Below are 21962 nucleotides of genomic sequence, written 5' to 3'. Positions count from 1 at the left end.
GTCGGTAGCCTTGTTGATTCAATACTTGAAGGCTATAAGAAAGACGAGTTGTCAAAAGCTCTACTATGTGACCTAAGCAAGGCCTTCGACTGTGGTGACTGTGGCATACTTTTGATAAAGTTAGAGCATTATGAAACAACTAGCACCGAACTGAAACTCTTTGAATCTTAAGTAATTGTTCTCAAAAGATTTTTGTCAATGCTTCTTTATCTGATGTTGTTCAAGTTAAATATGGTGTCTCACAGGGATCCTTTCTGGACCCTTTTCTCTTTTTAATTATGGTTAATGATACTCCGATAATGTATCTGTTAATGTGCTTATGTTTCCTGATGATGTCAAATTTTTAAATCCGATACCTGTTATTGCTACTTGTATGATTATATATCAAATATAGTTTTAAGTGAAGCTATTAAGTGGCATGCAGCAAACAAATTCTTACTGAAGTAATAAACTTCTCTGTAAATAATAGCTTTCTCAACAGTAATCACGTACAACCTGTTAAGTTGTCAGGCATGTACACTGACACAAAACTATCATGGCATACACATATAGAACATATTAGTAATAAACAAGCAAAAGTATTGTACCTTACTAAAAGGTTAAGAGAAACTGTACTCTCAAACCTTTTAAAACTATGTTATTGTGCTTTCTTTCACTCTATCTTGCTACATGTTATTTTGTATTGGGGGAATAGCACCGGTATAACAAATGTTTTACTGATACAAAAGAAAGCATTAAGAACCCTAAACTTCACTCACTGGGCCTACTGACCATTGCAGACCATTGTTTGTTAGAGATAGGATTTAAGTGGCATTGATGAAGACAAGGAACGTATTGTTGATACTAGTGATAGTAGCGATGTTGATTTAAGGGTGATTGTGCCCTTTGACTGTTATTAAGTATAGTGAACAACAACACTCATTAGTTTTGTCAATGGTAAATTTACAAGGTAATAATATAATAACAATCAGTAATATTTGTTAAACTAATGTTTTAAGGCGTAGATTGCAATAGTGTTTTATATTTCTTTTTTATTCGGTAAAATACTATTAAGTGTAACTTTTAATTATATAAGAGAAAATTAAAAACATGACGGACATGATAACTTAGTGGTCTTTTCCTTTGTAGATTGTTAGTACTGGCTTGTTGCAAAATTAGCCAAGCTGGCCGTGTCGCCTGACACCACTATGAGCCAGGAGCTGAAAACTCTCAGCTGCGGTTGTAACATGGTAACTACTCCCCTTGTCTATATTGTGTTTCTTCATGCTCACATCCTTCACTCCCTTCGCACATTGCACCGGTCATGCTATACCTGATACACACACACACACACTTAACTCTTTATAAATTCCAACATTCCATACCACTTTCAATATCTTCAACCCACTCTTGCAGCCTTAAACACAAAAATAGCTTAAATATTATTGCCCAACCTACAACTTGTTTTCAAAAATTATTTTTGTACAATTTATTTTATTTAAAATGGAGTAGGATCACATAAAATTATAAAAGAATAAACAAATCTTAATGACAAGTGTTAGTACAGTATCTTTGACATTTTGCTGTTAGTCATAAACACTGAGTATAATATTATATCTGTTCAATGACATGACTATTATTTTTAGAGTGACTTTGAAACTAAGAAAAGACTGGTCATAAATATTGCATCTGTTTATTTTGAAACACAAAAAGTGCAAATATTACATATCTTAACTATCATATAAATTTACACCTACTCTTCATGTAGTACCTTCTTTATTGGATATTGTTCAGATCATAATTGTTCATATCATAACCTGATGACCAGGCAGGTCTAATGGCACCATCCATTTCACTGAACAAACGTTGACCAGCAAGATAACGGTGGTTTTCTCCACCAATCAAAGCTCCACATTCTGGACATTTTGCAATTTCCATTGCACCTCCACATTCTGTTATAACATAAGGATGGCCATTTGGACATTTAAACCAGTGCCCTTGGGCCGATGAACCACCAAAAAAGCTTTCTGACATTGCCTTATGAATTTCTTTCATTTCTTTAGGTGATAGTGTAGCATTACTTTTTATTGCTTTCTTTAGTTCTTGAATAGCTTGTAAAACAAGTTCATCAAGTTCAGTCGAGTACCTTGTAAACTGAGAGATAAGATTCTCAGTTTTTTTTAAACATAGAGTAACTTCCTGTTTTGCTTTTAGGGCTTGAAAATCACTACTACTCACCAAAATCAAGAGGTCTCCATAACGCACAATACGTTTTAATTCTTGGTCAAAACTTACTATTTCAGCTAGTGAAATCTTCTTTTGTCGTTTTCTCAATGCACTTGTTAATGCATCTATCTTATCCACCATCTTCAATTTTGTTTCATCATTAAGTTTGTGCCAAATCTCATTCTTTCTTTGTAGAACTAGTTTTAGGTAATTGACCATGTAAATTAAAACACGGAGCTTCTGAGTATCGATCTCCTTTCTGCGCTCGTCTCGGACAACCGGCAAGTCCTTCAGCAATTGTTGGTAAAGGAGGAATATGTGGCTATCTGTAAAAATATATTTCATTACGTATAGAACTATAAAAATAGAGGGGTTCAGTGGTGTAACTAAACTGGGGGATGAGGGAGATCCAAAAGCCTTAAAAATGTTCATATAACAAAAATTTAACTTGTTAAAAAACACACCTGTTAATTATTTTACTTTAAATAAGACCTATCTAATATATTTAAATTTAGATTTATTCCATATCCTGTGGTATATCCTCTTCACTAAGATTCATCCCACTAAAGTGAAGTCTTAATTACACCACTGAGGAGGATACATTATCATCATGTTGGCATTACAATGTTGGTTTTTTACCAGATAAATTAACAAAAAAATGTTATCAATCTCAAGAAGTGTCAACTTGACATATTAAAGACTTGTAAATATATAAAAGATGGTCTGGTAAACAATAATTAAACTTATAATAACTTAATCATAATTTTGGCTCACTAATCTGGCCATGTACTAGATTAGGAAATGACCAAACCAGCCAAATATGGAGTATTATTATCCAAAAATAAAAACTTGTAATTAATTAAATTTTTTTTACGTAGGGGGAATACATTTGCGCACGGAGTGTGGGACTCCCTTGCGGACTAACCACTAAACCCCCTACGGGCCACGGAGGGCCCAGGCCGGAACCCTTTCGGATGACATCTTGCCTGGTCCATGTGTCTTATGTCCCAACCAGGACAAAGCTACTTGTTTCGGAAGCTAGGGGTCAGCCAGGCATACGTCTTCACGCTTCTGATGAAGGATCGCATATTCATGAAATATATCACATGATTTTTCAAACTCAAGTGCACAAAATACTTTATGTAGACTGTTTTTTTGAACAAGCAATCTTTTACACATATATGTGTGTGTGTTTTCATCATTGTTAGCTAGTGTAAACCAAAAATACCAGTTCATTACAATTACAATATACAGAACTCATCTTTTTAATACATTTTTAATTAAAGCAAAACCTCAGTTTTAACACAAGGAAGTACATGGTGACAAATTGAGACACACAATTTCTCCCTTTGTACATTTTATACATATTATTTTGAATCTTTTACTTTATCAAACCGTTTTGGAAACTTTAGTCTTGGGTTTAAAAACATCAATCTTTCTGAAAAGATGACTGGTATGCATATCTAAGTAAAACAAAGTGTTTTGTATGAAAACCAAGAAACTAAAAAGTAAAAAATAAGTTTAATTTGAAAAAATGAAAGTGATTCAAAGCAATACCACAGCATTTTTAAAGCGGCGCCAAATTTTAAATATACTAAAAAGTAATTGTGTGATATAAAAAAATGCAATTTGAAGATAGAACGCAGAAGGAGGATAGAATTTAAAGGAATAAAACATACTTAAAAGAAAAGGATAACATTTTTTTAAACATGATCTAATGACATACTTTACTGACAAAGTAGATTAAACATCTCTACTTATAATTCATACACCTCTTACACAGGGTGTCCCACAAGTAACCTGACAAACTTCTCAGGTAGTTTCCTGTTATCAAAATAATGAAAAAAGTTCATATAAACATATGTCCGAAAATGCTTTGTTAGTGAGCTATGATTGTAAAAAATGTCTCCTGATTTTATAGGAAATGACGGTAATAAAGCAACACTGATGTTTTTGTAACGTAAAAATAGTTGTTCAATTTATTGGATTTTATGTAAAATTGAATAATATATGTTCCAGACCCGTAAGACCACCCTTTTCTGAGATATCAGACAAAATATGCAAAATTCTGTCTCGGAAAATATGCTTTGTTAAGATTTGAAGTACATTAACTTCATTAAATGGGTAATAAAAACACGCAGACATTTTAACGAAAACTGTTAGAGAATTTAATCTTGAAGAGAGTAATGTATAATAGGCTAACAATAAACAAACATAAAGTTAAAAAAATTAACGCTTAATTAAATCAACACATACGAAAAATTAGACAGAAAATGCAATATCTGTTTATTAAATGAACATTCTTTATAAAAACAAAACATTTAAAAATGTTTTTTCAGTCAAGTAAATAATTACAAAACATTTATAGTATAAAACATAGTAAGTTGAGAAACAGGGTTTTAAAAATACAGTGTCAATTGAAATGCTTTTAGTTTATTTAAAATCAAGATTTGTTGTAAAACTACAAGATGCCATTTACATTTTCAAATCAAGAGTACCCAGATATTGTTTTTGTCTATGGTTTTGCCAATGGAATAGTTGTACAGCTAAACGTGAATATGAAAGACGATTTCTGAATAGAAGAACAACTTCTCATGTAACATTTGCATCGGTTTTCAATAACTTATGAACAAATGGATCTTTTCAAACCATTAATTGTTTGAGATAACATCCTGTAACACAGCCTGTACGCGACCGCAATCCTCAACTTAGCACCCGCCGACTTTCAAATAGAATAAACATATCTCGTATTACACCCTGGAGAACATTGAAAGAAAACAAATTTTATCCATATCATTTACAAAGAATTCATAATCTTCATCCAGGTGACGGTGCATTAAGATTACAATTTTGTTGATGGGTATTAGAAAATAAAAATAATGTAAGTTGTCTTTTTTTCACGGACAAATCAATGTTTATAAGATATGGACTACTAAATTAGAAAAACAGTAACAGTATTTGTCAACTGAAAATCTAAAAGCAGTTGTAGAGATGAACTTTCAAATTCGATTTTCAATAAATGTATGGTGTGGTATGACTGGGAACCATTAATTGGCCCATTTGTTTTTGAAAACCGCCTTACTGGTCTTGTGTACAAAGACTTTTTACAAAATCAACTGCCAGATCTACTTGAAGACGTACCACTTGAAAGATGACATCAAATGATATTCAAACATGATGGCACACCGGCACATTATTTACAAAATGTTACAGAGCACTTGCAGATAAGTTTTCAGGCAGATAGATGGATCGATTGAGGTGAACCAATTAATTGACCTCCTAGGTTCCCTGATTTAAATCCCTAGGATTATTACCTTCGGAGTCATTTAAAGCAGCTTGTATACACAGAACCAGTTAATTTCCAAGAAGAATTATTGAACAGAATTTTAAACGCTTGTGAACTACTTAGGAACGACCGAGATGCTATCAGGAAAGCTACACGTGGTTTCGTTAAACACACTAGATTGTGCATAATTTATCAAGGAAATAACTTTATAAAAAGATTAACAAATATCTATAATTAAAATGTTCAGTTTTTATGAAGAACGTTCATTTAATAAACAGATATTGCAATTTCTGTCTTATTTTTGGTATGTGTCGATTTAATTAAACATGAATTTTTTAAACTTTATGTTTGTTTATTATTACCCTATCTTTGTTTTTTGTAAGTCAAAATTGCAGGCAAGTGAAATGACATCAGTTGTATACAAGGAAGTAACAGTCAATATATTATAAGATTCTTGTAAGTGTCTACAGCTGTCATACGGCAGTAAGTTAGCTATAATTCTTGGAGCTTTCTTCTGTAGAACCATGATTCTTTGCAGATTTTCACAAGAACTGTTTCCCCATAGGACTATACCATACTTAATAGTAAAAAGTAAATGATAATCCATCATAGTTGCTTCAGGAGTACTAATGGATTTCACTCTTTAGAGAGCAAAAATAGCAGAGTTGAACTTAATTCGTTAACATGGCTATTCCAGGTAAGTTTCTCATCTAAGGTGATTTCCAGATGTTTCGTTAAATAAATGTGGTGTCAAATTGTTTAATATTTGTGACACCACGGGATACACATTCAAAATTAAAGTGTACATGGATAAAGGCACCTGCAGTGAGGAGGGAGAGTCGGTAGCAACTTCAGCTGTGAAGGAGCTGATGGCTGACTACCTAGATAAAGGTCACATATTATATGCAAATAATTTCTACACATCTGTAGACTCAGCCAACACGCTTTTGGCGAGAGCCATTCACCTTGTAGGCACTGTAACAAGTAACCGTGCTTGGTTTCCATATAGAAAGACCATCCCTGCAAACCAGCCCATATGGAAAGGAGAAACGAGTTGCTTGGAGTATTCTACATGCATCGCATACACTAGGTGGGTTGAAAAAAGAGGTGAGGCTTTTGTCAACTGTTCATCCTGCTGAATACGTCAATACTGGTAAAAAAAACCAGGTAAGGCGAGTCTATTCTCAAACCACTAGTTGTCGTAAAATACAACAAAGCGAAAATGGGCATTGATTTATCAAACCAGATGTCTTCCTACAATACTGCAGGTAGGAAGTCGATGTGCTGGTATAAGATTGCAGAAGAACTGCTTCTTGAAACAGCTGTTGTCAATGCCTGGCTAGCGTACAAAAATAATGTAGAAGTTACTGCTCAACGTAGAAGAAGTCATGTGTATTCCATTGAAACGTTCAGAGAAAAGTTAGTGTATTCACTCTTGGGTCTAGAAGACGAAATTCTGTCTGCAGTGCGTACAACGAGCCATGGCTACATTTCTGAGACAACAACTTTCGTTGGGGAGGGATAAAATATATGGAGATCAAGGAAAAACTGCAAGATTTGCTACAACGAGGCTATGCGTGAGGGAGATCGTCAAGCATCAAAATATCTGAAGAAAGTGACAACTTTCTGTGAGCTGTGCCTAGGAAAGCCCTGACTCTGCAAAGACTGTTTTAAGAAAATCCACAAGTAGACCTTAATCTGTATTACAGAAGTATTAATCCTCTTTTATGTATCCAATTAAAAATAAAATTTCTTTTTTTAAATATTGAAATATTAGATATTATTTTATAACCAATAATTCCAATATAAACGCTCCCAAAATAGTTTTTCTAATTTCATTCACAACGATAATGAGGTAAATGAAACGAGAATAATTAATAAAACAATATAATCACATAATAAAATCAATTAAGGAACGTATAGAAGAAAAATATATCAACAATTGGTAAAAATGTAATTTGCCGACCCGATCGGGAGATAAAAGTTCATAATATTCCGTGGTGTTTTATAGAACAGTGTAGATAGGATGTTCCAATAACTGTGTTTTGCATGTTAATAATAATATGTAATTTGCTATGAGAGATATAATTTAAATAAGTCTATGTACTGACAGCAGATTTATCAAGAATTAGACCCTATGGTGACTCGATACAGAGCTGTCAATCTACACTTGTCTTGGTTTGCTTACATTTGAAAATGTAACAATCACAATTGTAAATCCTGATTTTTACATCACATATTTCCTAAGACTCATAATTCAATATGAACATATAGTTCAATATTCATTTACAATAATTTTTTCTCAGATAAATATGTCAGTAATTGTGGACACCTAATATAACCAGAAAAAAAGAACGACCATTAACACTGCCAAATTTTTATCAAGTGCTAATCCCCTTAAGATGAAAATGTGAATTTTACAATATACTTGTATTCATGAGTTATAGATGCAGGGAATAATATTGTTAGGTTTTCATATTTATTTACACTAATTAATTTAATTTACACACACACATGTATCCCAAATTATAGTGATCCGACTGTGACGTAGAATAAGGTGACTTGTGTCGACCAATCATAGGTGTCCTAGGAGACGCGGACGAGAAAAGCCCTCAGAGGCATCTTAGGCAGTTCTTTTACAGACTCCGTATCGCTCGGTTGTACGTTAAAACCAGCATTAACTTAATTTGGGCCGTGCCCCCTTTTCCTTGTTGTTGTGAATCTTTGAGCCGTTCTATGGCAATTAGAAGCCTTGCCACTTCATCGTGTAATTGTCGTTAACCCCTTGCCGGACTTTATCTTTTTAACGAACCAAAAAGTAATTTTGTTCCTGTGGAACATCAGCGTTCGTGAGTGAACCGAGGATAGTGTCTAGTGAATGTGGAATCTTCATACATCAACAAGAACTCTAACAGTGCAACATTCCTTGGAAGCAACCCAGGTCGAACTGCAATCAACTCAACTTCATTTGTGTCAAGGTATCAGACAATGGACGGTGCAAGGTAACAGTGCTTCATTATTTTTATGGTCCTTCGTAATTAGAGACAATTTTCTCCGCAATCAAGATTCAACTAATTTCGTACGTTATTTTGGACATTTAATAGAAACGAAAACTATTTTAACTCTTTGTATTCATGATTTAACAGTGTGCTTTTGTCTAATAGTATGTTCTTTGATTTTATTCCGTATTTTTATTTTTCCCCATTTGAACTAACAATTATTCTTAAAAGCTCAACAGTAATTTTTAAAATATTAAAAAATGAACCTCTTGTAAATCAACGTATAGGCTCCATTTGCTCAGTTATCGAAGTGCAGAACTTAATAGTTATTAAAACCTCAACCACTATACATTATATTGTTTCATTTTGAGTTTAATATTATACATTTTTATTGGTCCTTTGAACAAATATGTTTATTAATAATTTGTAATATACGGAAATTATTTTTTTAATTAAATATAATTTGGAAAAATTACATTTTAAATAAATATTAAGAAAATTATTATTTTATTAAAACAAACTTTATTCCCTCCAATCATTTTTCATATAGATACTGTACACACATCAAATCCTTATTTTAAACAGTTTTTCTTTGGACCTTGTTATAAAATCCCCACTCCTTCATATCTCTTGTCATTCCTGAAAAAAATGCATCTATTTTCCTGTCTTCATAAAAGGTATCTTAAAGGAATGTGAACAAAACTTTATTTTAATAAAAAATATTATTTCTACCATAAATTGATTGTAACATCCTTAAATGTTGATTTCCAACGCCGGATAAATTTCTAAATAATATAGACAAAGTAATTAAACATTATTTATTTTTAAACTTAGAACTACTTCACTTTTATACAAACACAAGCACTTCAATTGTTGCACTGAAAAAAATGCATCTATTTTCCTGTCTTCATAAAAGGTATCTTAAAGGAATGTGAACAAAACTTTATTTTAATAAAAAATATTATTTCTACCATAAATTGATTGTAACATCCTTAAATGTTGATTTCCAACGCCGGATAAATTTCTAAATAATATAGACAAAGTAATTAAACATTATTTATTTTTAAACTTAGAACTACTTCACTTTTATACAAACACAAGCACTTCAATTGACAGCAGCAAACATAATCTAGATTAGTCTCCTTTTTGAAGTTGGCAAACAGTAAAACCTTAAAGAGTTAATAATTAGATTCCTTGTTCACAGCCAGTAGATTATAAAGTTTTTATCAAAGTGGTAGAGTAAAGAATTGCCTTGATTACATTTTATTGGTTTAGTATAACTTTTGTTTTTTTGCATAATTCATCAATGAATATTTTGCAATGCTCTTGCCATTTCTTCATTGCGAATACGGCTTTGATCTCCGATTGTATGTCCACATCTACCACACTTTGCGATCTGATTAATTGCACCACAGTTGGCAACACAGTACACATCTCTACAACCTCCACATCGATACCATCGATTTGTACTCCTTTCACCTCCATTAAAGCTTGTAGCCATTGCTCTATGAACCATTCTTCGTTCTTCGTCAGAAACAACCGTATTTAATTTTTTTGAAACTTCTTTCAAGATTTCCTTAACTTCTTTGTCTTCACTTTCATTGTATGGCTTTAAAGAATAAATTTTTTGCTTCAAATCCACATGAAATTCTCTAACCTTTTTCTGTATATCAGCGTTAAAACTTGCCAAAGCCAAAAAATTTGCAGTACTTTCTAGTAAAAGCAAATCAAAGATTCTGTGGAGTCGGTCAACCTCACGATTGAAACTTAGGATTTCTTCCTCACTTATCTTTTCTTTCCTTTGGTTTAATATTGTTATATAAAAATTCACATGTTTGAAAGCCTTTTTCTTATTTGCCTCCGTTAGATTTTTCCAATCATTTACTACTCTTTCCTGAATTGCAAGGTATATTGAAGCCATGAAGTTTAGAAGACTTGCTTTATGTGTACTTATTTCATTTCGTCTTTTATTTTTCACATATTTCAGTTCAACTAGTAAAGATTCTCTTAGAGTTTTCAGTTTATCTTCACCTATAACAAAATAAAACAGTCCAATTTTCAAAACAGTGTTCACAATTAAGACAGGAATAACACGTTAATACAAGGGTTGTCCAGAAAGTAGAATACGTTTTGATATAAACAAAAACAAAGAATAAGAAAAAATGGTATTTTATACATTTGAATGTGACACTCAAATATTTCTGATACCAAAGCTGAATATCTCTTGTTGCACTGATCAAGAAAATATATAAATACAGAAAACTACTTGCTTAAAAAAAGCTTCTACTTTCACTCCTAATCTACTTTCGGTCTGCCCCATAGTTAAGCTTGTCTTGTTGTCTTGATGTAAAGTATAACACCTTCATATGAAGGACGGAGAATCATACTACAGTCAAAAAGCATCTACTTTCGGTATATGAGAAATATTCCTTTCTAAATTCATGAAACCTTTTTAAATAATCGTTTGGGACAGAATGATTCATTAGGGCATGGTAGTGTTCATTCCTTTGTTTTCTTTTAAGCTACTGTAAAAACACCATTTCACAATGTTACAGAAGAAACTAGTTTAAAGTACCTTACATGCCAACAACATCCACACCTTTGCTCATGGTTGGTTTTAAAACAAAAATTTCAAAAGTGTTTTCATTACATGGTTTAAATTCATCACAGGAGTAATCTGCAAGTCAGTAACTTTGTAAGGATGTCCATTCAAATCCATTTTTTGAATTCACGGTTTTCCCGGTTGAAATCTTCTTGAAAACTATCTCTCAATGTTTTGACTTGTGTAAACCAAATAATCTTTACTTATGTTTATAAATGACATGTATACAGTTCAGAGAAATAAAGAGAACAAACAAGTAACCAACACAGCGCTAACCCATGTTGAAACGCTAACTGCTTTTTGAAATTGTGAGTCAGAGGTCTGCGGTGCACAAACTTTTGGTACAAGGCTACGATTTTGCAGGAATCTGTCTATGTATAACTACACAAGCACAACATAAAATAAAAATAAAAATTGGTAACTGTCTGTTTACCGCCGAGCAGCTGATGTCCAGGCATAGAACCAACAAACACGTTGACAAATTGTTTCTAAACAGATTTTAACATAAAATGCTACAAAAACACAGTTTAACAATTGCTAATTTGCGTATTGACGATCAGTTGTTGTCCGCGAAAAGACGCAGTAGACTCACGATGATGCACCAAAATAAATATAGAAAATACAAACAATAACAAAACAAAACATTATTTGCTAAACTACAGCTATTTGTTTAATTGGTTATTCATAAACATTTTTCATGCAGAAATTATAATAAAACATGTGTTAGCAATCAGGAACTTGTGTACTGCTGATAAGCTGGCATCCGCAGACAGACTTATTCAGATTCGAGATTAAGCTTCAATACATCACTAGTCATAATATTGTGAAAACGTGACTTTCCAAGTTTATTATTTTAAGTACTTCTATTGGTATAAGAATCAAGTGCAAATAGCTACGGTAAAGAGTAAAAATCCATCATTCCATCCCTAGTAAAAATTCCAAGCACATTATAAAATTTTTTCTATAACCCAAAATCCACGCCTTTCTAGGTTTCCATCATTAAAGACAGCCCTTGATCAGGTAACAGAAAAAAAGAAAGTATCAGAAGTTACCGAATACTGCAGTCAATTCATGATATGTAGAATAAAGATGCTGATACTGCACAATACCTTCCATAGTTGCCTCTAGAATATAAGCATAATTAACATAATTAATTTACTGTCTCTTAAATATTTTGTGTTTGCCTTAAGATAATACAAAAGAATAGAATCATCCTATCATGACAACACAACTACGAAGTAAATAAATGCATGAAAGGGTTGTGGTTCAAGTCACAACGTGTTCTTTAGATTGTAGTCATGGACTATGAAACATAACTTAAGGCTCCTAATGCTCGTAACGATTTAGTTTGAATTGTTGTCATGTGTTTGGGGAAGACAAATAGTTGATTGGAGAAATAATGTAATGTCCACCACCCATTGTCGAACCAATACGAGTCTGACAATGAAAACTGACTTATGTGGGGAATTCGGCTGCCCATCTGCAGACTGGTCACAATATTAATTCAGTCAAGGTTTGGATATGACCCTGATATCAGAACATAACCTCACTTTCTTTGTTCCTATGTAAAATGACAACCAATCGGTTAGCCAACTTTGATTATCTGATAGATTAGAGCTAATGCAATAGGGCTTGGGCTTAATGCGACATAGGTGTAGAACTAACCAAGATAAACTCTACCACACTAGAGGAGGTAATTTTGGATTAACCAGCATCATATGGTCTCATAAACACATTGTTAACCACACACACACACACACACACACACACAGTGTAGGGACCATGTTCTGTCCACGGATGTACTGTAAATAATTCAGTGACATCATCACCCACACGTTGCCGATCTTCATACAAAGTTTTTATATCAAGTCAGGTTAAATAGATAGGATGTTTTGAATTAATTAACTCCTGTTTCAAGGAGCTATTAAACTTTTTCTTGATTTTTTTAAAGTTCTTAGAGATAAAAAAAGTTTTTCCATTTTCCAGGTTGTACCTATATGAAAATTCCCGACTTATTCCCAGTTTCCCGGTCGGGTGCCCATCCTGTTTTTCTAGTTATCTGCATTACACTTCATACTGAATTCACTGTATACCTAACCCTAATAGTGTTAATCGACTTTTTCTGACTGTCAACAGCATTTCTGTAGTGTTAAACAACTTATTTCAATCGAACAAACATGCCCTCACTTAATAACTGCTTATAATAAACTCAGTTAATGTATCCAATGATTTAGGCACCACAGGATTGGGAAAGAATTGAGTTATTGAAAGCTATATGCAGTTTAACATATATTCATGTACTTCTAAAACTGTTATTACCGAACTGTTATGTATACTCCTGTATTTAATCATTTACCCACATAACTTGTTTTCAGTTTGTTGTATTAGTACAGTTACATATATGTACAAAAAATTTATGTTTTCAGACAGTAGATGAAATATTAAACAAAATAGCTATCTCAGATTTCTAATTTTCTCACAACTCTATTCTATACGCATGCTCACCTCCTAAATATTAAAAAATTCATTACAAATATTTGTTTTGGTCTTTTTAAAATGTACATATTATTCTCCATTTCATTCTGAAAAATATACAGAATGTCCCGTAACTGTCTGGGCAAAGTTATATAAAATTATTGCTCAGGTCAAAACAAACGCATTTCATCTTATAAACATGGGTCTCCGTTGCTTACTTCCCCATTGGTTTGTCTGTATGTTTATTATATAAAAAATTAATATCTTAATAAATAAGTCCTACTAAATTTGGGTCAAATGTTTATGATAACAATGTCAGTTACTACAAGCAATATTATGGTATTATTTTTTATATTTTCAAAATGGGAAACATTGACAATTTTTAATTTTGAATATTTAAAAATCCAGCAATTTTACAAAAGAATTACAAGAATAATATTTTTTTAGTGAATTTTATCACAAAACTTATTATAACAAAATTATTTAATCAAATGAATAAGAACAGATTACATTGATTTAGAACAAATTTACCGTGACAAGACACAGCTCACATTGAGGTTTTCAGCAATTAGCCATCAATACAAAGGTTGAATAAATGCCAGGTCCAGAGTATCTTATGCATATTGTTGCTTTTTTGTGTTTAATGATGCCAGAGAATTTTAATACATGATTTAGGCCTACCTAAGGACTGTAGAGACAAATATTTGGCATTCAACAATTTTATTGTTAGGACTTCACCAAGCCATCTGACATTCAGCTGTCTTTCTCAATAAAAATAGCTGGTTTATGCTGTTATCAATAAAATTATAAAAATGTTCTCTGAACATTGCTATAAGATTATTCTAGTTGCTTATTACTCTTAACACGCAACAGTTAACATAGTTAATACCACTTTTATTTAGTTTTTTAACAGTTGTGAATAAAAGAAGCCTTATTGTAAATAAATCAGTTTATTATTGTTAATTAAGAAGTTTACTTTTTTTAGTTTGTTAATATTCATAGAGATGTTTATTTTTATTAATACATTTTTAAATACATCTACTGGGTTTTTGTTTCTTAGGATAAAACAAAAGTTACTTAGCAACAGATCTTAACAAACTTCAACTCCTTAAATCAAGGAAATTCGTTCTGAGTGCAACAGGCATTATATAGATATTCTGGACCTGGTGTTCATTACTTTTTTGTATAGTTTGTTATTCACTGAAAACCTCACTTTGGGTCTTGTCACAGTAAATCTTCTCTTGGACTTCAAGGAATACTTGAAAAAAGAATTAGTAAAATTGGTCTAGTTGTTATGAGATTCATAACACATTTAGCGATTCATTTTTATTATATACATTATAATAAATCAGAAATAAATTCAGAATCAGATTAACATTTCGGAGTCATTATTTTGTGAATCGTCTCATGTCTACGTATGATACATGAGTTAAATATATATCTTACAACATAGGGGGTAAAACTAATTACTTACTTTGGTCTTCATTGTTGAATCCCTCCATTTCTTTCGGAGAAATTTTAGAAATTTCTTTAAGTAGTTCTTTTCTTTTATTCCTAATCTCTTCAACTTGACCAAATATCTTCTGTTTCACTGCTTGAATATCAATAAATGTTCTCTTGACTTCATTCAAATATCGCTGGGTAGTTGAGATATAGCGATTGGGTTCCGTATGCCTGCACTTAGGACAAGCCTTTAACTTGATCTCTGAACCCTCTTGGTCCATTCCAAGCCATGTCTCCAATCCGGTGACCTCAATCACATGTTTACAGTCATTCAACAGAACCCATCTAAAAAAATAAAACATTTTAGATAGACTTTGTTTTGTATGTTCCTGAATAATTCTAATACTCTCATTAGATATACTATTACAAGTCATGATATACTTCTACATCATTAAATATTATAATGTTCCAACTTTTTAGTTTTTAAATATATTCTAAAATATATATACTTCAAAATCTATGATAATATTCAGAAGCATAATAACAAAACATGAACCTCAAAAGAGTTGCTAAGTCCCCAACGTACAACACTTTTATGGAAATCACAAAAACTTATATTTAATACACTATTGTTACTAAATAAATGGGGCGATAACAAAATACTTCAATTCTGACATCAAAATTGTGGTTTGATTCTGAATTAGATTCCGATTCCTATGTTATTTGTTATCAAAAAATAAAAATATAAAAGATTGCACCACCATTTTTATAAGGGATGGGCTGATACTAAAACACTTGATTCTTATACCAAAATTTATCCTCGGTTTTCGATTCTGAATTTAATTTGTAAAAATATTATTTAGATTAATAACTAATTAACTGAGCATTAACAAAGACTGTTACTTGAGGGCCTGAAAAGATTTAATTTGTCTGTTTGCATGATATCTCAATAACAAACTGACCTATAGAATAAACATTTTCCATAAAGCTTCATCTTTTATAAGCAACATCGAGTCCGTTGATAGTGGATGTCACTCCATGAGATTTGAGTGTTAGCTATCAACACATGCAAGATAAATAACTTAATTCAAGGTTTAAATTGACTGAAACTTACTGAAAGAATTACTTTAAGTATTCATGTCAATTATAAATGGATCTGCAATGGATACAGTGAGGAGTGTGAAGTATATGTACTTTAAACAATTAATTATTGAAAAACATTGAATAATTCATTGAATAACCCCATAAGTGCTGGATTATTTCAGACCTGTACTCCGTGGCAATATCTTTATGTACAAACAAATTTAAAAAATCATATACACTTCAAAAAAAAAAGAGGCATTACATAATTATACAATTGTCCAAAAATTATGAAATTTATTATTTACACATTTTACAGGGAAGTGGAGGAGAGATTAAGAGAGGAGTGATAGTTTTGGAAAGTTTTATTATATTGTGAAAGAAAAATTATCTAGGAAGACATGAGATGATTTGGACCTTAGATAGAATAATCTTTAGTCGTAATGGATGGAAGGAGGTACAGGTAGTTAAAAAAGTTTCAAAACAAAAAATACAGTAAAATATAATTTTTGTAGGTTTATTGATACGAGTAAGTAGGTAATAAGTGTCACATTGTACTACAGAGTAGGATACTAATAGTATTATAGCGAATTTGGAAAAATCCAAAATAAACACACTAAAATGGTTCAAAAAATAACGTTCGTCAGACTTTACCCAGAAGTGCTTCAGAAACAAAGGCTTGCATTAGAATAAATAGTAGTATTGAGTAAAACATCATGAGTATATCTATATCGTCTGCACTTACCCGATTCTCGACTACAGATATCGATATACGCCTACAGCACTTACAGGGTAAGTATGAATTATTTATTTTTATAGCATATGTATTATGCACAATAATTATGCCTTTAATTGAAAACTTTTGGATTCAAATATTTCATTAAGTACACCACAATAAAATTGTTAGCATGGATCTAAGTGATCCTAAATATGTATATGCTGAATATAGTACAGTACTATTTAGATAATATAATATCTTTGTTGTTAGTATAACTGTTATGTTTGCAATGAAGAATAAGTAACAAGGTGGATCTAAAATTGTATTATTACTTTGTGTTTGTGTGAATAGTACAATGTTATCTCCAGTGTTTAAAGAACAAATCTGTCTGAATGTTTGTCTTTTGTGTAGCATGACCCTGCTGTTATGGCTGACTGGATCTTAAAGTGTTGTGCTATCTGAACAGCTGGACGTAATACTAATCTGGACTATCTTACTACCAATACTAATCGAGCCTAGTGAAGTGGTGACACCTTATAATGGCCAGTCTTAGTGATAGCTAAAAAGTTACTATAATTTTATTACATATGTTATATATATATATATATTATTATATACTATATATATATCTCTTTATATACATATTTCTTGTGTTCGTGTGTATGTGACTGAACTCCTCCTAAACGACTGGACTGATTTTAATAAAACTTTGTGTGTGTTTTCAATGGAATTCGAGAATGGTTTATATTCACAATTTGGCCCACTGGAAAATGTTTTTTTTTTTAATTAATTTTTCATTTGTAAGTAGTTGTTGATTTTGGAGTGTTTGACATGGGATCCGGCCGACTGCACTGCAGCATGTAATACAAAGTGAACTGATGTTTAACCCTAGAACTGTTAATCGACATAATTATGTCGGTTAATGCCGCTTTTGTGGTGTTAACCGTCAAAATTTTGTCGATCAAACATTCCCTCGTATAATTACTTTTTATAATATACTCCGGTAACGTATCGATATAATTCATGCACCATTGGATTCGGGAAGAAAAATGCTAAGGAACAGATGAGTTTTATTCCTCTTTGTATTATGAATATGACGTAGCAAGCTTGTTATTTTGAACGTAAAAGAAAACGCGACACCGTTTGTTGTGACCGCCATATTACCGCTGCCGTTCTGTATCACTTTCGTGCCGAGCTGTGGATATTTGTAAGTTTTAATAGTTTTACGCGTGTTTTAGTGTCGTATTTAATGTGTAGTGTGTTGTTTGATGTCGTAGTAGTGTAAACATATATATTTTAGAATAAATCAATTTCTATTTACTGAAATATGTTTGAGAAATTACCGGCTTTGTGTAGGCTATGGCAAAATGACTTGGCTAAAATTCATTTCACATAGTTTGTTATTGTTTTCACTTACTAAACGTTATTTATAGCACTCTTTTAGCTCTGAAGTAACTATTTATTTTTGGTAAATAGATAGTTTTCACAATAAAATATATATTTCCTGTAATTTCTTTGGTTATATATAATAACTGTTTGGGTTATTCTATATTTTTTCAATATCTTTAGTTATATTTATAGTTTTCTAACTACATAATATTTCCTATTACTTATAAACCATAAATTTATAAATTTTGATATAGTACAAGCCTTAGAAACTATTTTATATTTTGCTGAATGAAAATTTTTCGCAAAATTTTTGAACAATGGCAAAATTTAACTTTTTTTACTTTTCAAAAAATAATTTATGGTAATTATTTCATTACTACTGTATATTCTATTTTATTCTAAGTAATAAAATATGCAAAATAACATGTATTCATAGATAAATGTATTAGCAAAACTTGTTTTACCAAAGACTTACGTGTACACCCGATTTTCAGAATTTATACGCATCGCTGCTTTTTGTTCTATAGCTTTATGATGCTTTCATAAATGTGTATAATGTTTATGTTTTTCTGAAACTAGATAAAATTTGACACAGAATGGCTATCTCACTTATAAATATTTCTCACTATAACTTCATTTGCTAGGTATGGTCCCCCCCAATTTTAAGAAATATTTTTCGTAAATTTTATATTTGATTAAAAAAAGTGTTTATTAGAAAATTTTTGATGGTTAATTTTACAATATAGTGCAATTCTACGTTTAATTCTGAACACAAAAATATATACTCTTATTTATATTGCTTTTATTTTATATTTTTAATAATTTTTTAAAAAAAACCTTGCGCGAAGCTCCAAAACAGCCCGACACTACAGGATGAAATGACCGCCAGTTCTAGGGTTAACAGCTGTTAACACTTTCAGCTGAAGTTTATCAAAGAAGCAGAAACATTTGTTTACATTTAATATTTAGAAAATTATTATTGTAAAGTGCTTGATCAGTAGTGTAATGCAGATTGCATAGAAAAAGTTATTGCCTAATTTTAAATTTAGATTGCACCCGTGATCAATAAACTATCTAATGCAATGAAAATACTACAAAACGCTGTTATAAAAACAAAGCCGTGAATGTTTGCACATAAGGTAATCGAATTTGGTTAGATCAAAGGTAAATGAGAAGAGCCGAAAGAAGACGCTTTATGATCAAAATTGGTTTTCGTTGATACATTTTCTTGATTGTAGCACAAGGCAAACTCCACAAAAATACTGGAAATATCTTAGACAGAAAATTAATTTTAACGGACAGAATTTTGTTCTTTATAACCTAATTAGTTTATCGAGATTCATCCATATAAATTAATTGTTCTGAATAACTTGTCAACACCTAGGAAAAACCACGAAATGTAGAGACAGGAATTAATTATGGTACACCCCTTCATAATATGCCCAAGAGGCTCACAAAGGAACGACTATAAACTATCTCAGGAGTGTTTAGAATGTGATAGAAAAAGAATATGTGAATATCGTGTACTGTTCTCAACAGGAAATTGTGTGCGAAGCCTCGGGCAACTGCTAGTATATATATATATATATATATTAGCAAGGCAATGCAATCGTGGCTCCATATACTTATTTTACAATCTTCTTTGATCATTTTAAGTACCCAGATGAGACTTGAGTACTGACTTTCCATTCGTCAGCAAACAATGCCCATTATGTGTTAACTGTGGGAAATCTAATTCCAACTCAGGTACTTGACTTGAAATGTTAAATTAATTAGTATTAAATTCAAGTATATTTATTTATAACAAAGGACTATTCACAGATCCATATTAAAGTTATTGTGGTGATTTAAACTGCATTTCAAAAATTCACCTTGTATTAGCATCAAAAGTACAAGCCATACAACTATCATAGTGGGTTAGCAAAATTATAAAGCTATAACGAATCACATGACTGCAGTGGCTCATGTTACTGTACACGGTTAGTTTAATGTTTAATGTAAACTTCAGACCATTTGGAAAATTGTGATAATTTTTAACTTGTCATTATTAAACAAACAGTACCGTAAAAACAAGTGTGGTTAACAGTTTGAGCATTATTTTACTTAGAATCAGAATCAAACTCACAATCAAGGCATCATTCTTGGAATTTAGAGAGAAATTCCTGAATGTTTCCAATTTATTCTTTTACTATTGTATGTAACAAATAAATTTCTTATTGTGTGTAATTTATTTTGTTCTTACTGTATTCCTGGTTTTATAGGATTTTTGTTTATCTGGATAACTTCCAGTCCCAATTAATCCGGATAAACGAGGTTGTATTGTAACTACAAAATATACCAAGTGAAATTGGTAACTTGTTTTAGATTTAGTTTTGAAAGAGTATTTCAAATTTTTTTGTTATTATATAAGAAGATATGAGGTTATTACTTTGCATCTTCTTCAGTTTCTTCACCAGTGAAGAAAAACTCTTCATAGTGTTCAGGAAAGCACTGCTTACAAGGTGGACAAGGTTCGCCACAAAAGCCCACACAAGGGTGAGAGCATGGCAGACTGAGGTAGCACGGTTCTGTGCAAGGCTTTCTGTCACATAAATCTCCACACTTCTTGGTGCAACGAGAGTGAATACACTGATAATCACATGGCTCCTGCAACAGTGAAACTCCAACTTATGCTAATTACTTATACATGTTTTAGAACTAGCTCTCTAAAGAGAAAAGATGTAAATATGAGCATTCTTCTTAGAAAAATATATTAAATTGGAAAACAGAATAATCAATAAAATATAATAAAATATTTCATACGCGCTTTTAGTATTTTTCTTTTTTTCATTATTATTAAGCACTCTTGATCTTCTCCACTATGCTTTGGTTGCTATTTAAAAATTAAAACATTTTTGTATTAAGCCTTGATAAATACAAAATTTTGATTCTCCTGTACTACTAAGAATTAAGGTCCAAACTCACCAAGAACCTGTCTGAGTGTCATGTGTGAACAACAATTTTACAGACTTCAACTTCGTACCTGACAGCAACTTGGGTTAATCACTGTTCATTGTGGAATCACTGTTCGGAAAGATCAATTTCATGAAGTCATGGAGTTATCGAGAGAGAGTTTTCAGACTAGGATTTTCTATGATTTTAAAGTTGGTTTGTCTCACGAGAAGTGTGTCAAACTTCTCAAAATTGGCTTTGGTTCTGAAGCATCATCTCATGCTACTGTTTATCGGTGGTATTCAGAATTTTGAAGACATCATATTTCACTTCAAGACATTGAACGTTCAAGAAGGCCCGTTGTTACTTAAGAAAACATTGATCAGGTGCATACTATGATCCAAGAGGACAGACATTGCAGTTATTTATTGATTGAGACTTCCCTAGGAATTGACTCACAGCAGCGTGAACAATACTGCATAATTTTTTAAAGACAGAAAAACTTTTAATCAATTAGTACTTCACGATTTAACAGATGAGTAAAACGCTGAACATGTGAGAATCAGCCAGCATACTCTCCAACTGTTCAATAATGGTATTTATTGGATTATTTCCAAAATTGTCATAGGTAACGAGACATACATATCATTTTATGATGTTCCATATTGAAGAGAGAGACGTGTATGGTCATGTATGAAGATGAGTCATCCCCTCAATGTTCAAGAAACAACAAACGGTGAAGTAATGTACGCTGTTTTCTTCAGGAGTACTAGACTAGTGAAGGCTAAGTTGGAGCACTGTCAACAAATTGGTACACTGAACAACATTTCTTCT

The 21962-nt window shown here is 31.8% G+C and overlaps 1 protein-coding gene across 5 annotated transcripts in view; it reads right to left on the bottom strand.

The window, feature by feature from the left end:
* Window positions 1–1656: 1656 nt before the first annotated feature.
* Window positions 1657–21962, bottom strand: part of LOC124359194 (NFX1-type zinc finger-containing protein 1-like) — a 126709-nt gene continuing 106403 nt past the window's right edge. For 4 of the 5 annotated variants that reach the window (XM_046811744.1, XM_046811741.1, XM_046811740.1 and 1 more), the window contains 3 exons: window positions 20626–20843; window positions 15042–15355; window positions 1657–2531 (listed from right to left, as the gene is read on the bottom strand). In XM_046811744.1, the coding sequence (XP_046667700.1) occupies window positions 1756–2531; window positions 15042–15355; window positions 20626–20843 (1308 nt within the window). In that variant the 3' untranslated portion in view covers window positions 1657–1755. Of the gene's footprint in view, window positions 2532–9533; window positions 10522–15041; window positions 15356–20625; window positions 20844–21962 lie in introns of those variants that run through there. The other variant, XM_046811745.1, reaches the window with a different exon arrangement.

The sequence above is a fragment of the Homalodisca vitripennis genome, chromosome 4 (genome assembly GCF_021130785.1).
Source record: "Homalodisca vitripennis isolate AUS2020 chromosome 4, UT_GWSS_2.1, whole genome shotgun sequence".
In the NCBI taxonomy this organism is placed as follows: Eukaryota; Metazoa; Arthropoda; class Insecta; order Hemiptera; family Cicadellidae; genus Homalodisca; species Homalodisca vitripennis.
Note: the sequence above shows the minus strand (reverse complement) of the source record. Positions and strands in the feature narration are given on the sequence as shown.